Raw genomic sequence first — 17,828 nt, forward strand, 5'->3', positions numbered from 1 at the left:
ACCTTACTCTCCTAATTGACACTGTATTTTAATATAATGCATTTGTTACAGTGGGGTTGAAAATTTTCTATTATTTTTCAATTTATTATTTTGCACATTCTGAAGCCTCTTTTTACGTCATTTTTCCTGTTTTAAGGGTGGCTCAGGATTTACTTATTTGTCCAGGCTTGTTTAATCTGTCTAATTATTCTCTGTAATCGTTTGGGAATGATGATGCCATATTTCTTAGTACAAGTGGAGTCTTGTTATATTGAAGTAATACTTTAGAAGCAAATTTATTCTTGTCATTTGAACAAGCAAGTCAGCCAGTTAGCGGCATCCTCTGCTTATGCTACTTTTGAATTTTCTTGCAGAAAATGAAAGGTGCGACTTCCTATTGCATTTGCCCAAGTTGATTGTGTGCTCCTATAGCTTCCTTGGTATTTATTACAGTTGACAGAAAACCGGGACCATCTATTATAGCCCTTGACAATTACAGTGACCATCACAGACTGGACCCAATGTACAAATGATGGAAACACGAACCTCTCTAGCTGAGGATACAGACTCAATGTGATATGAATCTTACACTTTGCTTTGCATAATTAAAAATATTACCCTTCTTGTTTGAGTCAAAGCCAGGCAGATGGCATAGGCTAGCTTTCCTGAAGTTCAAGGTTAAAGTGATTTCATATGGAATGCCTTTCAGGACCTAGTAATTTGGAGAGCCAAGGAATGTAGTACTCTCAAAGGCGAAGAATGTAGAGAGGGTTCTTGGGCCTCTGACTGACTAGCAGGGGTCCTCAAACTTTTAAAACAGGGGGCCAGTTCACTGTCCCTCAGACCCATTGGAGGGCTGGACTATGGTTGTTTTTTTTAACTATGAACAAATTCCTATGCACACTGCACTTATCTTATTTTGACGTAAAAAAACAAATAGGACAAAAACACCCAGCGGCCTGGATAAATATCCTCGGCGGGCCACATGTGGCCCACGGGCCGTAGTTTGAGGACCCCTGGGAGAGTTTTGAGAGCTCTGGCAAATGGACGACCTTCATTTATTGTGCCTTCTACATCGGCAGAAAAGCTTGTGCTCAAAGTACAAAGTAGGACAAAGTAATTTAAAACTTCATATAGAACAAAAAAGTGAGAAATGCTAAGAAAAGTTTGAAAAGGAAAATTCACGTGGAAACTTAGCTCTCCCATATGTATAAGCTTACTTTGAAAACTCTGTAATTAAAACAGAAATCTGCTTAGAAAAAAAACATGGTGATTGATGAGCATCATAGAAGAGTCTTTTCAGAAAATATTTTTAATACGCTGGGAACCTGATCTAAGATGAAGGTGGCACCTCGTTTGAGTGGAAAGTGAGGATTTATTTAGGAAATGGCACCACCACAAGAGCTTGTCAGTATCCTCCTTCCGTGACGTGGATTCCGACCCACGGGGATCCTGTAGGACAGAGCAGACCTGCGCCTGTTGCCTTTTGAGGCTGACAGGCTTCACAGAAGCGGGAAGCCTCATCGTTCTCCTGCAGAGTGGTTAAAGGGGTGGAACTGCTGTCTTTGTGGCTAGCAACCCAACACCGAACCGCCCCCCCCCCCCACGCCACCAGGGCTCCTGCTTGCCAGTCAAGAAGAACAAGACATCCGTCTCATACTTTAAAAAAAGATCATTTTATTGAGGGCTCATACAACGCTTATCACAATCCATCCATCCATCCATTGTGTCAAGCACTTTGAACATTTGTTGCCATCATCATTCTCAAAACATCTGCTTTCTACTCAAGCCTTTGATATCAACTCCTCATTTCCCCCTCCCTCCCCGTTCCCCTTCCTTCATGCACCCTTGACAATTTATAAGTCATTGATATTTTGTCATATCTTAAACTATCCAACGTCTCTCTTCATCTACTTTTCTGTTGACCGATCTCCAGAGAGGAGGTTATATGTAGCTCCTTGTAATCGGTTCCCCCTTTCTACCCCATCTTACCTCCACCCTCCCAGTATCACCACTCTTACCACTGGACCTTAGGGGTTCATTTGTCCTGTATTCCCTGTATTCCCAGTTCCTATCTGTTCCAGTGTATGTCCTCTGGTCCAGCTGGATTTGTAAGGTAGAATTGCGATCATGGTAGTTGGGGGGAGGAAGCATTTAAGAACTAGGGGAAAGTTGTATGTTTCATCGTTGCTACACTGTCCCCTGACTGGTTTGTCTCCTCCCAAAGTCCCTTCTGTAAGGGGATGTCCAGTTGCCCACAAATGGCCTTTGGGTCCCCACTCTACACTCCCCTCATTCATAATGATGTGATTTTTTTCCCTTGCTTGATACCTGATCCCTTTGACACCTTGTGATCACACAGGCTGGTGTTTTCTTCCATGTGGGCTTTCTGGCTTCTGTGCTAGATGGCCGCTTGTTTACCCTCAAGCCTTTAAGACCCCAGACACTATATCTTTTGATAGCTGGGCACCATCAGCTTATGCCACCATTTGTCCTCAGTGATCGTATGGGGGAGGTCAGCACACAATGATATTATTTTTCCTTCTTTGATGCCTGAAACCTTATCCCTTCGACACCTTGTGATCCCATAGGCTGGTGTATTTCCTCCATGTGGGCTTGGTTGCTTCTTAACTAGATGGCTCCTTGTTTATCTTCAAGCCTTTAAGACCCTAGAAACTATATCTTTTCATAGCTGGGCACCCTCAACTTTCTTCACCACATTTGCTTATGCACCCACTTGTCTTCAGCGATCATGTCGGGAAAGTGAACATCATGGAATGCCAATTTAATACAACAAAGTGTTCTTGCATTGAGGGAGTACTTGAGTGGAGGCCCAATATCCATCTGCTACCTTAATATTAAACCTTTTAAATATATGCACATAGGTTTGTTTCATCATCATAATAAATAAATATATTAACATACGTACATGCCTGTATTTAGAACTCTATAAATGCCCTTTACCTCCTAGTTCTTTCCTCTATTTTCTTTTACTTTCCTTTTGTCCCACTATCATGCTCTGCCTTCATTTCAGTTTCAGTATTTCCTCTCAGTAACCCTTGCTCAAGCCCTACCAGGCCTCCTACACCCTCATTGCCGCTGATTTTGGACAACTTGTTGTTCCCTTGCCCCTGAGTTTGTTAACACCACTTCCTTACCCTTCCCCCAAATCCCCCTCTTCCTTCCCCTTCCCCACCCCCCAACAGTCAGCCCGGTTGTTTTTTCCTCCAGATTGTTTAGCCAGGTATACTCCCTTTGTGATTTGCTCCATTTTGGGGGTTCAGACTACACTGCCTCCCCACCATGTGATCTCAGAAATGACTTCTATCGCAGTCTGCTCCAGTAAGGAGACAGCATGATACATGCTGTTGTCATTTGCCCAGTCCCCATTGTGTCCCAATTGCTCCCAGCAGGGACATCATCCTCTGAGCCAGCTGGGGCCCCAGTCTGACTCTCCTTCACTTCCTCCCTCCCAGCCTGCCTCCCCGCATGCGGGGCCCTCTCTCCAACTTGCTCTCCCCTAACCCACTTCCAGGGAGGGGGTCAGTCTGGCTCTGGGGGGGGCCAGCTTTGTAGCCCTCTCTTTTCATGCATCCTTCCATGTGACCACGCTGTCCTTATGCTTTGGTGCTTCCTGGTAGGAGTCTCATACTTTATACTATGTAACATACAAATTTTAGATGAGTTTAAACCATAAATGTAAAATTTGACTATAAAGATGTAACGCATTGCTCCATGGGAGCAATGGAGGGAGAGCCTCCCTCTCCCTAGTGAGGCTTTGCTCTTCACTCACCAGGCCTCCTGCTAAGTCAAAAACTGCATGTAGTTTACAAGGGACCCTGGAACAAGACTAGTTTGAACTGTGCAGGCTCACTTAGGCTGTTGCTTTTGGGGTGAACTCTCGTGCTGAGGCTAGCCTCTTAAAATGCCATGCCCCGCTAATCATCAGTAAGTCTAGCCTTTAAAAAATCAATGTGAATTTGTTTTGCTTTGCTCCCGCTCTCACTGGTACCTTCTACTGTTGCCCTAGTCAGAGTGCTTGGTGGCAATCCAGGCTGTGCTTAGCATGGACCGTTAATCCTTGGGACTGATTTCTTCCCCCAGTCTTTGGCTTCTTTCTCGCTCCTTTGCTTCAAATGGGAAGAATCCGACACTTGTCTATTAGCTTTTAAGACTGCAGACTCTACCCACTAAACTAGAAACGTAGAACAAGAACCTGGTCTTTAAGAATTCAGTTATGCCAATTGACCTAGTTGTCTCATGGTCCTGAGGAAATTCAACAAAGGCTTAATTCACAAGGGGCCCGGCAAATGGATTTTGGGTTTTTATGGTCACCCATAGCCTTCTGCACCCTGGATGTTGATAATTTCAGCCCTGAGACCACCCTCTCCTTCAGGTTTGGATTTTAGTTTTTATAATCTTTGGATCACCAGGGCTGATGTGCTTCTTCCTTGTGAACTGAGTTGTTGCCTCACTCAGATGACTGCTTGCTTGAAGATAAGCCTTTAAGACGCCAGGTGTTCTTCTCTCTAGTAGCCAGGCACGGTTTGATTTCTTCCCCACGCTTTGTAACAAGACCCATATCTTCTGAACTTCCTCATTAGGGTGAGGGTCCACCAGGGCCATGTCATAAGAATTCCACGTGCCTAAGTAACTCAGTAGGAATGTTACGGCATGTGGTAATGAGTTCTCTTTTTCCTAGTGGACAGTTAGGATCCACAATGACAATAAATCAAAGGAATTGAGGCTGATGTAAAGACCAGGGGCAAGGGGCAGGGTACCCAACCATTATATTGTTGGCTCTTTTAGAGCAAGGCTCGTTTTAGTGCTGAGCAGTCTGTGTAAGAGCGAATTAGTTGATGGATGGAAAGAAATGCTGGGAAGTTTTTCTGGGCCACAGTGATTGGCCTGAGCTGAAGCGGGTTAGGGCCCCCACTTCCCTGCACATACTGGAGGTCAGCAGCTGCCCCCGCTGACATGAGGAGACAGGAGAACAATGCCTGGAATGCCTGACTCCCTGAGAACCGGCAGGCAGGCCTGCTTGCGAGAGCTGATAACCACATCCTGGGCCATCAACCTTGCTGCTGCAGCTGCTGCAGCCTGGATCTCCCCCTCCCCACTTTCCTTTCAAGACTTCAGACACCTGTCAGAGCCCGGGATTCCCCTGGGCTACTTGCTAGACCATGGAGCTTCATGGGAAATGACCCCCTAAGCTATTTCTGTTTCTGCTCTCCCCTTGTCATCTCCCCGTTCCTCAGTTTACCTCTCACTCATTCTGTGCCTCAGTTTACCTTTCACACCGCTTCTTTCCTCTTGCCCCAATTTAATATCAACCAACAAGAAGAGAACATCAAGTAATTGACCCAGGGTTATCACTAAGAAATTGTGTCCCCAGAGTTGCTTTTGATAAAGAGTATCTGCTTAGTTCCAAACTCTGCCTACTAAGTATCATTTCCATTTTACTTTCAGCATCAGTATGACTGCCTGCTCCACAGTGGCTGCCCTGGGATTGATGCCTCTCTGCCTTTATTGCTACACCTGGTCCTGGAACCTTGAGCAGAACCTCACCATCCCTTATCAGAGCATAGGTCTGTACTGGGCTCACAAAATACATAGAAACACCAACGTAATAACAATAGCTCTCATCAACAACACAGGCTTTTGTGCAGGGACTTTTATGTATCATCTAATTCACTTGTCTAAATAACCCTGCTTCCACCATTAGATCTATTTCCTAGATCTTCAGACTCAACAGTGCTCAGTCACTTGGCCAAGATCATGGGTTAAGTTCAGAAGTATAATTCTAATTTGGACATCTGAGTTCAAACTCCAGAGTTTAAACCAACACCAGTTCATTTAGGAAAACAAAGAAAACCAGAGAACTTATTTTAAACAGTTTTCTAAACTTTATTTAATTTGATTACAGAGCAATTGAACAATGATCCGTAGTGTAACTTTACCACCCTAGCTCTTTGTTGTTTGCTCCCACACGTCCCCTTTCCCATCATTGTAAGCTTTGACGTTTTTGCTGACCGCATTACATGTACTCCCTGGAGATTTAAAAGTTCCTCCGTTCAGCAGACCACGCTCCAGATCTAGATCCCCGGATGTTATAGTTGTCTCAAACCATCGGTCTCTGACGGTCCTCCTCTAGGTTGGTCAGACCCTTTGGAGAAGGGACGTGACTATGATCCTTAAAGCTCTGTAGATATTAACTCATAGACTAGAGGTGTTTGCAGCGTGACTACCCCTGGCCAGGTTCCACTCCTGACACATACCCTGCAAACAATGCCTTCTAAAGACTTGAAAACCTTATTTGAGGTGGCTGTCAAAATAAAATACAGTGCCAATGGAAGCTGGTATCTAATTGAAATAGAAATTGTTGAGGAGGACTGAACAGTCAGGGCAGGACACTTGCTGACAGATGTTTCTTCTCTCAGGAATTACTCTGGCATGCCTGACTATCCCTGTGGCCTTCGGTATCTATGTGAATTATAGATGGTCAGAACACTCCAAAATCATTCTCAAGGTAAGTGACTCCGTGTCATAGCAGGTAAGCACCTTGTCTGTCTCAGAAACCTGGCAGACAGACACGGGCAATGACTGGCATAAACTGGCTGTTTGCACCCGGAAACTTTCCTTACACACCCTGCAGTGTAGATGTCAGCTTCCGAACTTCCTCCATTTCTGTAACCCTGGCTTTGTCGCTCCCCACACCAAGGCTAGTGCCATCCTGGTGAGTATGGGACTTTTGTTTCATTGACAGAAAAGCTTAGGTGCATGTATGTAGGCGCGGAGAGAGTCTGGAGTCGGTGCATGCACAGGCTGGGCACGGTCGCTCTCAACTTGAAAGCAGCTCCCAAGTGCATGAAATGGAACCCCAGTGTTTAAGGATGTGCTGCTGGCTTGGTGGAAAAGCAGGACAGAGGGCTGTCTTTCGGAAGCATCTTTTTTTTTTTTTGGAAAACCTCTAAATCTGAACAAGGGTTGGACATATGAATGGACATGCCTGTTTAAATGAAACCACCCTAAAATGATTGAGGGACTTAGCCACCGAATCATTGGGAGGACACCTTCCTAAGCTTGGCAGGGCTGCAGCTGGACTGCTCAGGAGACAATCAAATGCCCCTGTTAAGAGATTCCTAAGGAGCCAGAGAGGGTCTCACATCCATGATTGCCATTTCAATTGGAGAAAATGTTCAATAAGGGCTCACTGAAAGCTCACTTCCATCAAGCTGAGTCCAACTCACAGTGAATCTAGAGGGCAGAGTAGAACCACCACCACACGTGGCTGAGACTACATTGTTAGGGAAGCAGAAGCCTCCTCTTTCTCTCAAGGAGTAGATGGTGAGCTTGAACTGCTGCTCCAGTGGTTAGCAACCCAACTGTAATCATCTCTTCTTCAATAACGGCTGTGTGTGGTGAGGACTGACTTTATGACCAGGCCTGTGTACACCTCTTACTTTTCGAATCCTCTATCTTCGATTACTTTTCTTAAAATGTCATCCAACACCACCAGCAAAGTCATGATTTGGGGGATTTCTGTCCTGTCCCATGTCCATCAGATACATTTCTTATCTATCAGCTTTGTTAACTGTGAAGACTAGAATGACATAGAACTTGTGACAGAAAATACTTTAAAATATAAATGTTCTAGAGCACCTCACTGGGAAAATTAGACTAATTTAATTATGAAGTTAAGGCACCTTCATTCTGTTTTCTTTTATTTTGAGATCTGATAATTTATTGAAGAAACTAGCTTTTCCCATTTGGTCTTGGCAGATTTTAAGCTTTGAATCCATTTTTTTGTAAAAAGGTAAAGAGGTATTTTTTACTACTCGAGGCCTTTCTTTGTGGATTCCAGCAACATCCCCTGAGTGGTGACTTACTCTGTCCCTGTAAACAGGATCCCCATAGCATACCTGACCTGTCATGCACTAGATTTTTTCCCCTTCTTGCCCCTCATACTCTGAATCATCTAAAATCTAAGATCAAAACTGTAACAAGGTGCAGTTTGCTGTCTGTGTGGTATGAATGGAAACTTGTCAGAATTCTGATCCTCTCCCCACCCTCACCCCCAAATAAGGAGAATTGGTGGCATAGTGATTACTCATTGACCTGCCAACCATAAGGTCAGCAGTTCAAAACCACTGACTGCCATTTATTGAGGGGAAAGACGGGGAATTTTACACCTGTAAAGAACTACAGGCTCCGTGACACTCACAGGGCCGTTCTACTCTTTCTTACCGGGACGCATGGGCATTGACTCCATGACATTGAGTTTGAGTTTCATCTGCCTTCCTATCTTACTGGAAACACTAACCACTGGGAGTGTGTGTGTGTGTGTGTGTGTGTGTGTAATATAAGTAAGAGATAGCACTCATTTGGCAAAGGATGGATGTCAAAGCTTTTCCCACTAGCCCAATAGTGGCTCAGATTGTCTCAGGCCGAGTGGGTAAATTCCACTAGGGGCAAAGAGGGCAGAGGAAGTCCCTGGGAGGGGTGAAGGGGTGATGGGAGAAGAGCGACCATGGTCAGGCAGATCTCAGACAAGAGGCTACCAGGAGGGAGTTCGGAGGTATTATATGTATATTTTTCAGATTTCACTTATTTCCAAAATTCAACTACCCAGCCTTTCTAGCCACAGTCCCCTTCTGTAGGCAAAAGGAATGCTGATGTTCAAATGAGGAGACATCGCTTTATCTCCCGCTCTACCAGTCTATGGCTTCTTAGTGTCCTAGTGAGGCCGGAATGGAAATGCATGAGTGGGAGGTTTTACAGACTGCATATTAATCGTCTCACAGTTCAGGAAGGTAGGCTTCAGAACACAGGATGTGGCTCCTGGATGAGGGCGTTCTGTGTCCAGGTCAATTTCTAGGAGGTGGACATTGTTAGAATTCCTGGGCGTGTTGCCTCCTTAGGTAACATCTCTCCCCCCAGTGCTTTGGTGTCTCTGTGGCTAAGTACATAACTCAGAGGTGATGAGGTCGCACACTGGCATGACCTTCACTGGTCGCCTTATGAAAAATGATCGCATTCCCTCCACAGGATAGGGCTTGGCTTTCCAACACACGTTCTGTTGCTGTTAGATGCCATCAAGTTCATTCCAACTCATGAGAACACGGTGTCCAACAGAACAACAACTGCCCGGCCTGGCTCAGGCCACCCCATTGTTATGTGGGCACCATCTCAGGGAGGACCTTCCGTCTTTTCCCCACCTTCTCATTCACGGAGCATGTTTTTCTTCTTCAGAGAAGGGCAGAGAAATGAAGTCTTGCCAACCTCCCAAGGTGCCATTCAACTATACTTCTAAAATAATGTGTGTGTTCTTCTGGAAGCCCATGCTATGGTGAATTCCTTGCCCACAATATATTCCAAATACCTCCAATGTTCTCCAATTCTTCTCGGTCATTCTGCAGCTTCACGCCTGTATGGGGCAACTGAAAACCCCATGTTTGGCGTCAGGCACACCTTAGTCCTCAACATGACATTTTTGCTTTTTAACACAACAGACAGGGCTTGTGCAGGTAATTTTCCCAATGAAATGTGTCCTTTGATTTCTTCACTGTGGCTTCCAGGAGCGTTGATGGTGGCTCCCAGTAAAATGAAGCATCTGTCTTGGAGGAGACATAATTCACTCCATAATACCGAGCGGGACCAACTCAGGTTCTTCCTCTGGAAAATGAGATTGGATTAGCTGCTTCTCAGCCCTCTCTTTGTCCACAAGTTTATACACTCCAGACCTCTCCGTGCAGGGATGGGTTCTGTTTCCGTCACGGTCACAAAGTCACAAAGACCATGCGGTTGACGTGTGCTTTGCTTGGACTGCTTGCTCTAGGTTGGAGCCGCTGTCGGCGGGGTGCTCCTTGTGGCGGTCTCCGTGGCTGGTTTGCTGCTGTCGAAAGGAGCTTGGACTTCAGACTTCACGCTTCTGATCATCAGTTGCATCTTTCCTAAGGTCGGCCATCTTTCGGGCTTTCTGCTGGCACTTCTGGCCCGCCAGTCTTGGCAGAGGTACGGTGATATCCTCCATATGCTTTTTCAAGGACGGTAAACTAAACAGAGTCTCCGGCAGGTTTGCTGCCTGGCTGTGTCTGGAGACAAGAGGAGTTCTGACGTGAATGGTGACCGTAACAGTCTAACTCAGCATAAAGAGGGTAACCAGATCACCATTCGTTCTGTAAACGAAAGCCAAGACCAAATTGATGGGAAGATGAAACCTGGGAAATTAGGACCAGGTGCCACGCACTCACACGGGCCACATTTTTCTTAGTCTAGTGACTCAGTAGGAGGAGTGAGATGGTTTTATTAAACATAGGGATCGTTCTGTGGTCTGAACATTCTGTTGCATGGCACAATCAAGAGACTGAGTCTGTATCCATTGCTTGGGCCAAATATTTTTAAAAGGTGCTAATCACAAGGAGCAAAAGGAAGAAGACAAGTTGTGAAACAGATAAGAAATTGTTTCAAATACTGTCATCAAAAGTTGGGGCATGTAATTTAGAAAGAGTGCAAAATTTAAAAAATGACAGTATGTCATGCTTGGATGCCTGTAAGAGATCAGTGATGTCTTACACTGACTGTGGGAGCATACAGAGTTATAAGCTCTCTGCCGGTCAATTTAGTGTAAAATCAGTAGCCTTATAACGATTTATAGCTATCAACTTAATGATTTTACTTCTAGAAATGAGTCCTAAAGTTACTACTATCATGTATACGCAGGAATATTGATTGCTAAGATGTTAATTGCAATGCCATTTATAAATATAAAAACATGGAAACAATTTAAGTTCTGACTAATAGGGAGATCCTTACTTCATGATGTGTCTCTGTGATGAAATATGATGCATTAATTTTTTCAAGAGATACACTGGAATTTAAAAGGATAACATAGCAAAACTAGGTATTCTCTTACGAGAAGGATTCTGAAATAGGATTCATACCTCACACCACACACACAAATTAACTGAAATGGAACAAAGACCTAAATGTTAAAGTTAAAATTAGAAAATCCTTAGAAAATAACAAATGGACAGAATTCTCACTCGGTGCCATTGAGTCATTGCTGACTTCTAGTAACCCTAGAGGGCAGGGTTAAACTACCTCTGTGGGTTTCCGAGACTGTACCGCGTGATGGAAGTACAAACCCCCCACTTTTCTCGCTCAGAGTGGCTGGTGGTGGTACAAACTGCTGACCTTGCAGAGCGAAGCTGAATGTGTGACTGCCGTGCCACAGGGCTCCATGGACAAAGCTAGGGCCTGATTTATGACACACTTGTCCTACCAAACAGAACTAAAATGAGGGAACAACCAAAGGCAAGCTAGATAGCTGCAGCCTCCTAAAAATTAAATAGCTTTGTTCATCAAAAGACTTTTCCAAAAGATAAAAAAGTATAGGCTGAGAAAAAAAGGGGGGCGGAGGCAACATTTCTGACAAGGGTCTAAAATATATAGAAAACTTCAGTTACTTAACTGTCAGGGGAAGCCAGCCCCTAACATATCATTACGGGTCCGGTAGGCACAATTGTACAGCGATAATAAGTAAAGATCATAGTAAAGTTATAGAGCATGAGAGATAGAAGAGAACTATTGAAATAAATGGAGTCAGACACGATTCAAGGTAGCATGCTCACCTCAGCCCCACTTGGTGGTCCACGTGGAGAGAGAGAGATATTTAATGCTAGCCCAGGCTTTTTATATTCTCTGGGGACATGCAAGCCCCCTAATTACAGGCGAGGACATACATCACAGGAAGGGGTTGTGCTATAGGTAGTACAGTAATGAGAGGGGATGGTCTAGGGACATACATGCAATAGGAAGAGGAGGGATTGGGGGTATACATGTGACAAAATGCGCGGACCCCAGATTCAAGATGCCAGCCTAGCTTTAGTCATCCTTGGGCAGGTTTGGCCTCTCTGGGGTCTCCTACAAGGAAACAGATAACTACTATCCTTATCAGAAGGAAGTGGGCCCTATTTGTTATGGGATAAACAGTGGTGACTCCTTGCTGTAGATGGCTGATAGCTCTCAGGGAGAATAGCCCCTGATCTACTTCTGATGACCTCCAAGTGTATGGTCATTCGCAAGCAGCTGTTTGGCATATATTTGGGGGAGACAGCTTGGGAGAAATCCTTCTGTATCCCACACTTAACAACAAAATACAAATAATCCAGTTTAGAAGTAGGCATAGATTATGAAGAGATGCTTCATCACAGAGGACACATGGCAGCTTACAAACATGGCAAGAAGTGCTTGTGACATTAGCCATGAGAAAGATTCAAATCAGAACTAAAATACTATCTCACCTCTAAAAGAGGCACTGATCAAAAAACAGCAAATGTGGGCGAGGTTGTGGGAGATTGGGACTCTTACACACTGCTACACAAGACTGTGCGGTGGAACACCGGCTATGGAAAATGGCCTGGCAATTCTCTTTAAAGCTAGACATCGCAATGCTTTTGAATCCAGCAATCAATCCCTCTCTTGGGGATCCAAAAAAATCAAACCCAAACTCAGTGCTGTCAAGTCCATTCCAGTTCCCAGCAACCGGATGGGACAAGGTAGAAGTGCCCAGGTGGGTATCTGAGATGAGTGCTTTACAGGAGTAGAACAACAGACCAGTCATGAAGAGACACATGCACACCCATGTTCAAGGCGGCATCATTCACAATAGCAGAAAGGTGGAAACAGCCTCAATCTCTGTCAATAGATGAATAGACAAAGAAAACGTTGAACACACATGCAATGGAATACCAGTCACTGATCAACAGTAGCAATGAGTCTGGGAAACGCGTACGCTGGATGAAGCCAGGAGAGGTCAAGCCGAGTGCGAGAAGGCAACCACGAAAGGACAGTGCAGGATACCACTTGTATGAAAGGTCAAGCACAGGTTTAGACCCAGAAGCAGCATTCTTTGATGGTTATCAAGGATGGGATGGGTGGAGAAAGGCGTCATTTACTAGATAATAGATACATGTTACTGCTGGTGAACAGGCAGGAAAGGCATACTATAGTGGAGGCCAGTACACTGTGGCCAAAGGAAGAAAGAACAATAATTGCTTTTGTTAGGTGCGATTGAGTTGGTTTCAACTGACAGCAACCCTGTGTACCACGGAAGGAAACACTGCCAAAGCCGGGGCCATGCTCACCGCTGCGCTGCTGCCGCCTGCTGTTGAAGCCTCTGTGTCAGTCCGTCAGGCCCAGGTCCCTCCTCTGTTTCGCTGCCCCTCTTCTTTACCAAGCGGGATGCCCTTCTCCAGGGACTGGCCTCTCCTAACAACATGTCCAAAGTGCATACGATGAAGTCTTGTCATCTTTGCGCTTTAAGACATTTCATGCTCCAACAGTAGTAATAACCACCAAAAAAAATTGTAGGGGGATTCATTGGTAGATATAGGTGCTACCCAGGCAACCTCTGGGTTACAGATTTCCCATTCAAGGATAGCTCTTTCTTGTCCTTTATTTGTAGCTATGTGTGTGTTTATTTTAAACATATTTTTATTGTCATATAATGCAGGCACCCTACAATGCAACGATTTAAATATATTAAAAAGAGTTTGGAATCATCCCCACCATCAATTTGAGCATATTTTCATCAGTCTCAGATCCATTCTTCTTAGCTCCCCATGACTGCTTAACCTCCCTTACTTGCCCTTTCAGGTCGGGCTGAGAATCAGGTTTATCAGAGCAATAAAGCAAAAGAGGAACAGGCTAGAATGGGAAAAAGTATTGATGGAGCCTCTGGAATGGGCGGCTCAGTCCTTTCAGGAGTCTTCTGTGGGAGACAGGCTCATTGGCAGGTCTGCAAAGAGCCACAAAGTGGCTGCCATCTTTGAGCAACTTGCCTGCCACGATCCTGGAAGCCCTGCTTTGACGTTCTGTAGATTTCCCCTCACTTTGAAATGCTTCACGCAACTCCAACGGACAAAGTTTTCTTTACTCACTTGCACTGGCTACGTGTGCAGCTTTTAAATCACGGAAAAAGCGCTGGGCCTTTCTTGCACGAAAGGAAGGTTACATAAGAACCAGCCACACCTGTTCTGATTTACCTGCAAGTTCTTAAAGACACAGCTAAGGCTAACTCTTGTTCCACCCAGAGACTGTCTGGATAAGCAGTGGTTTGTGTATGGAGCACTCAAGAGCTAAAAGAAGCACTGCCTTGGGCACATCTGATGCACAAGACCTCTTTAGAGCATGGGAAAGCAAGACTGTGAGTAGGAGGCCAAAGGGGTGCCTGACTCAAGCCACGGTAGGTATTTCCAACGGCGTCATACGCATGTGAAAGTTGGACAGTGTTTGAATGAAGAAAATTGAAGGCAATTTGGTGCATGTGAATTGTGGTGCTGGCGAAGACATTGAAGGCCCCACGGACTGCCAACTCGATAAACCAATCTGTTTTGGAAGAAGTACATCCAGTGGGCTCCTTCGAGGCAAGGATGGCAAGGCTTCATCTTATAATCGTTGGACCTGCTGCCAGGAGAGACCAGTCCCTGGAGAAAGACATCATGTTTGGTAAAGCAGAGGGGCAGCGAAACAGAGGAAGATCCTTGAGGAGATGGACTGACATTGTGGCTTGGACTGGGCAGTGTTTCTTTTTGTTGTGCCCCGGGTCACTGTGGGTTGGAACCAACTCGATGGCTCCTAACAACAGCAGCAATAACAATATGGGAGTGCATACGCGCGCGCATGTGCACATATAGGTGTGGTCTGGTCGCAGTCATTTGCATATACATATTTGCCTGCGTGGCATATATGTTCATATATATGTATATATGTAAATGTATGTAATAATGCACAGAAAGGACACAGTTATGTAAAATTCTTAGACATCCAAACAGCTAGTGGGTCGGAGTTACTGGGCTTGAAGGCTAAGGACTGTGGTCTTGGGGACATCTAAGTCAATTGTCATAACGTAGTTCATAATGATGTTTGTGGAGTGCTGTCTGAAGTGTTAAAGGCTTGTAAACAGCCATGTATGACAGACTATTGGTCCCTTCCAGTGCTTCAAGGTGGTTCTTCCTGATTTGGTCATGAACATTGAGGCAAAACTAGAATGGATGCAAATTGGTAAAATGTGCTTATATGTGTAACTGGAACGAGAAAAGTTATGGGTCTCTGCTCTAATTAGAAACTTGACCTCCCTCATAGGAAACAAGGACAGCATGCATGCTATACAGCAACCACATTTCTTGAGTGGTAGAGTTGGAAACAGTGGTGCCCAGCTCAATGATGGCAGGCAATCACGTTGCTTTGAATATGGGCTGATCCTAGCAATAATCCAGTTTTGCCCATTAGGTTCCTGAAAGGGTTCACTGTGCCTCCCCCAAGTCTCCCATTCCATGACTTCAACCAATACTTTTTCCCATTTAGGTTATCATTCCAGTGTACCTACATTTTACAAATAGGATCTGCTCCAATTTCAATACTCTGGCCATCAGGGAACCATTTTGAATCAATTCAAAGCCCTGGTCACTTCTTGTCTGGAGCAAAGGCAGTGAAGGAAACCAAAAACTCAAGGCAATAATTACTCCATGTGAGCAGTGGTTTGTATGAACACAGCCCCCTTGTTCTGAGACCAGGAGGACTAGATGGTGCCCAGTGTCCACTACTAGCTACTCTCACTAGGGACACAAAAGAAGAATAAAACTAGAATTCATTAAAAAAAACAGCTACCTCAATTTATTAGATTGGTAGGGATTGGAGGAGCTCCCAAGAGCCCTGGTTTGAAGCATCAGGTGGTCCTCGGGGGAAAGATGGTACTTTCTACTTTCCCATAGATTCACAATCTTGGCACCACTCAGGGACAGTTCTGTGCTGTCTCACAGGGTAGCTAGGAGTCAGAAGGCAGTGACGGTTTTGTTTTGTTTGAGGATGAACCCCAAGACTATTGATAAAAGACCCCTTTTAAAAACTGGAACTGAAGCCACTTCCGGAGGTCATCTGTCAGTCAAACACTAGATTGGGCCCTAAAATAATTAAGAGCCCGCAGGGAAACTACGCCCCTTAGAGCAGTTCACCACACAAACCCAGACAGGCAACATTTGCTAAAAAGCAAAGACGAGAAGGCAAGGGGAGACAGGGAAACCTCGTTGTCGGGTGCCGCTGAATCAATTCCCACGTCAGTGACCCTGTGGACAACAGGATCGAACCCTGCCCGCTCCTGCGCCTTCCTCACAGCCATTGCCATGTTGAGCCCATTGCTCCAGCTACTGTGTGCGGCCGTCTCTGTTTGGCGGACTCTCCAGTTCACCAAGCAGGGTACTCTTTCCCAGGAACCGATCTCTAAACTGCTCTCTCCTGATAACATGCCCAATGCACGTGGGACAAAGTCTTGTCTTCCAAGCAAGATTTCTTTGTTCATTTGGCAGTCCATATATATTCACTAGCTGTATCAACACAATAATTCAAAATCAGCATTTCTTAGTTCTTCCATATTCATGATCTGACTTGCAATTGAATTTAGTTTGTAATGGGAATAAATTGAATTTGTATTGAAAATATCAGGGCTTGGTTTAGACACACCGTAGTTCTCAAAGTGATATTTTAGCTCTTTAACACGTTAGATCTTTTGCAGAAGATGTGCTGAATGCAATACATCATTTAATTATTTTCCTTTTCTTTTTATCCCCACTTTTTGGTGTAAATTGGGTGAAGGTGGATAGAGCAGATGAGTTTTTCTTTCAACAATTCATACACATTTTATTTAATGTTCTTGATTGCAATCCCTAAAATATAACAGCACTTCTCAGTTTGTCCCTGTGTTTATTTGTTTACTGCTGCTTCCTGGGTGTTGATTGTGGATCCAAGTAAAATGAAACCCTTGTCCAATTCAACCTTTTCTTTATTCATCTTGTATATTTCTTATTGGTCCATGTGGTAGGCCGGGTTGACTAGAGAAACAAATCCAGTGATACTCAAATTATGCATCAATAAGACATTCCATCCCTGTCCAGAGCAAGTCCAGAAGTCTGATACTAATCCATAAGTCCCTCTTCAGACTAACTCAGCCACATGCAATGATGCAGGATGCAGGAAAGTCACAGGCTGGTGAGTGCAGAGTGTAGATCCAATGGCAGTGGATGAGTCTCCAGGGCTCTGGCCACAATTAGGGTCAGATAGCAGGAAAGGTGAAGGCAGGGGTGTGGGTGGGAGGTTCCTAGGACCTTCCTTATGAGAAAGCCACGCCCACAAGGAGGTACCATCGTACTGTGACCTAATTGACTGGGAAGACCCCACCCCTACACTTTTATATATCAAGTTGAAATGAAATTATGTAAGCACCTCAGTCCAGTTGTGAGGAATTTTGTTTTCTTTAATGTTGATCTGTAATCCATACTAAAGTTTCATCTTTGATCTTCATCAGTAAGTGCTTCAAGTCCTCTTGGCTTTCAACAAGCAAAGTTGTGTCATTTGCATGTTACAGGTTGTTAATCAGCCTTCCTCTAATCCTGATGTCATCTTCTTCATGTAGTCCAGCTTCTTGGACTATTTGATCAACATGGAGATTGAATAAATGTGGTGAAAGGATACAAGCCTAATATATACGTTCTTGATGTTCAACTATGTAGTGTGCTACACATTATATCTATTCAAACACCAACCTCTTGACCTACGTGTAGGTTCTGCTTGAGCACAATTAAGTGTTCTGGAATCTCCATTTTTCTCAAGGTCATCCATAGTTTGTTATGGATACACAGGCAAATGCCTTTCCATAGTCAATCAACACAGGTAAACATTTCTGGTATTTTCTATTTTTAGCCAATAGCCATCTAACACCAACAATGAGACCCCTCACTCCTCATCTTTCTCTGGATCCAACTGGACTTTTTGGCAGGTCCCTGTTTATAGAA

At 44.5% G+C, this 17,828-nt stretch overlaps 1 protein-coding gene across 1 annotated transcript in view; it reads left to right on the forward strand.

Moving 5' to 3' along the window:
• The window catches only part of SLC10A6 (solute carrier family 10 member 6), a 39,538-nt gene that overhangs the window by 15,109 nt on the left and 6,601 nt on the right, over nt 1-17,828 (forward strand). The window contains exons 2-4 of the mRNA XM_075544070.1: nt 5,449-5,567; nt 6,420-6,508; nt 9,818-9,993. Of these exons, the coding sequence (XP_075400185.1) occupies nt 5,449-5,567; nt 6,420-6,508; nt 9,818-9,993 (384 nt within the window). The remainder of the gene's footprint in view (nt 1-5,448; nt 5,568-6,419; nt 6,509-9,817; nt 9,994-17,828) is intronic.

Source organism: Tenrec ecaudatus, chromosome 3, assembly GCF_050624435.1.
Source record: "Tenrec ecaudatus isolate mTenEca1 chromosome 3, mTenEca1.hap1, whole genome shotgun sequence".
NCBI classification, from domain to species: Eukaryota; Metazoa; Chordata; class Mammalia; order Afrosoricida; family Tenrecidae; genus Tenrec; species Tenrec ecaudatus.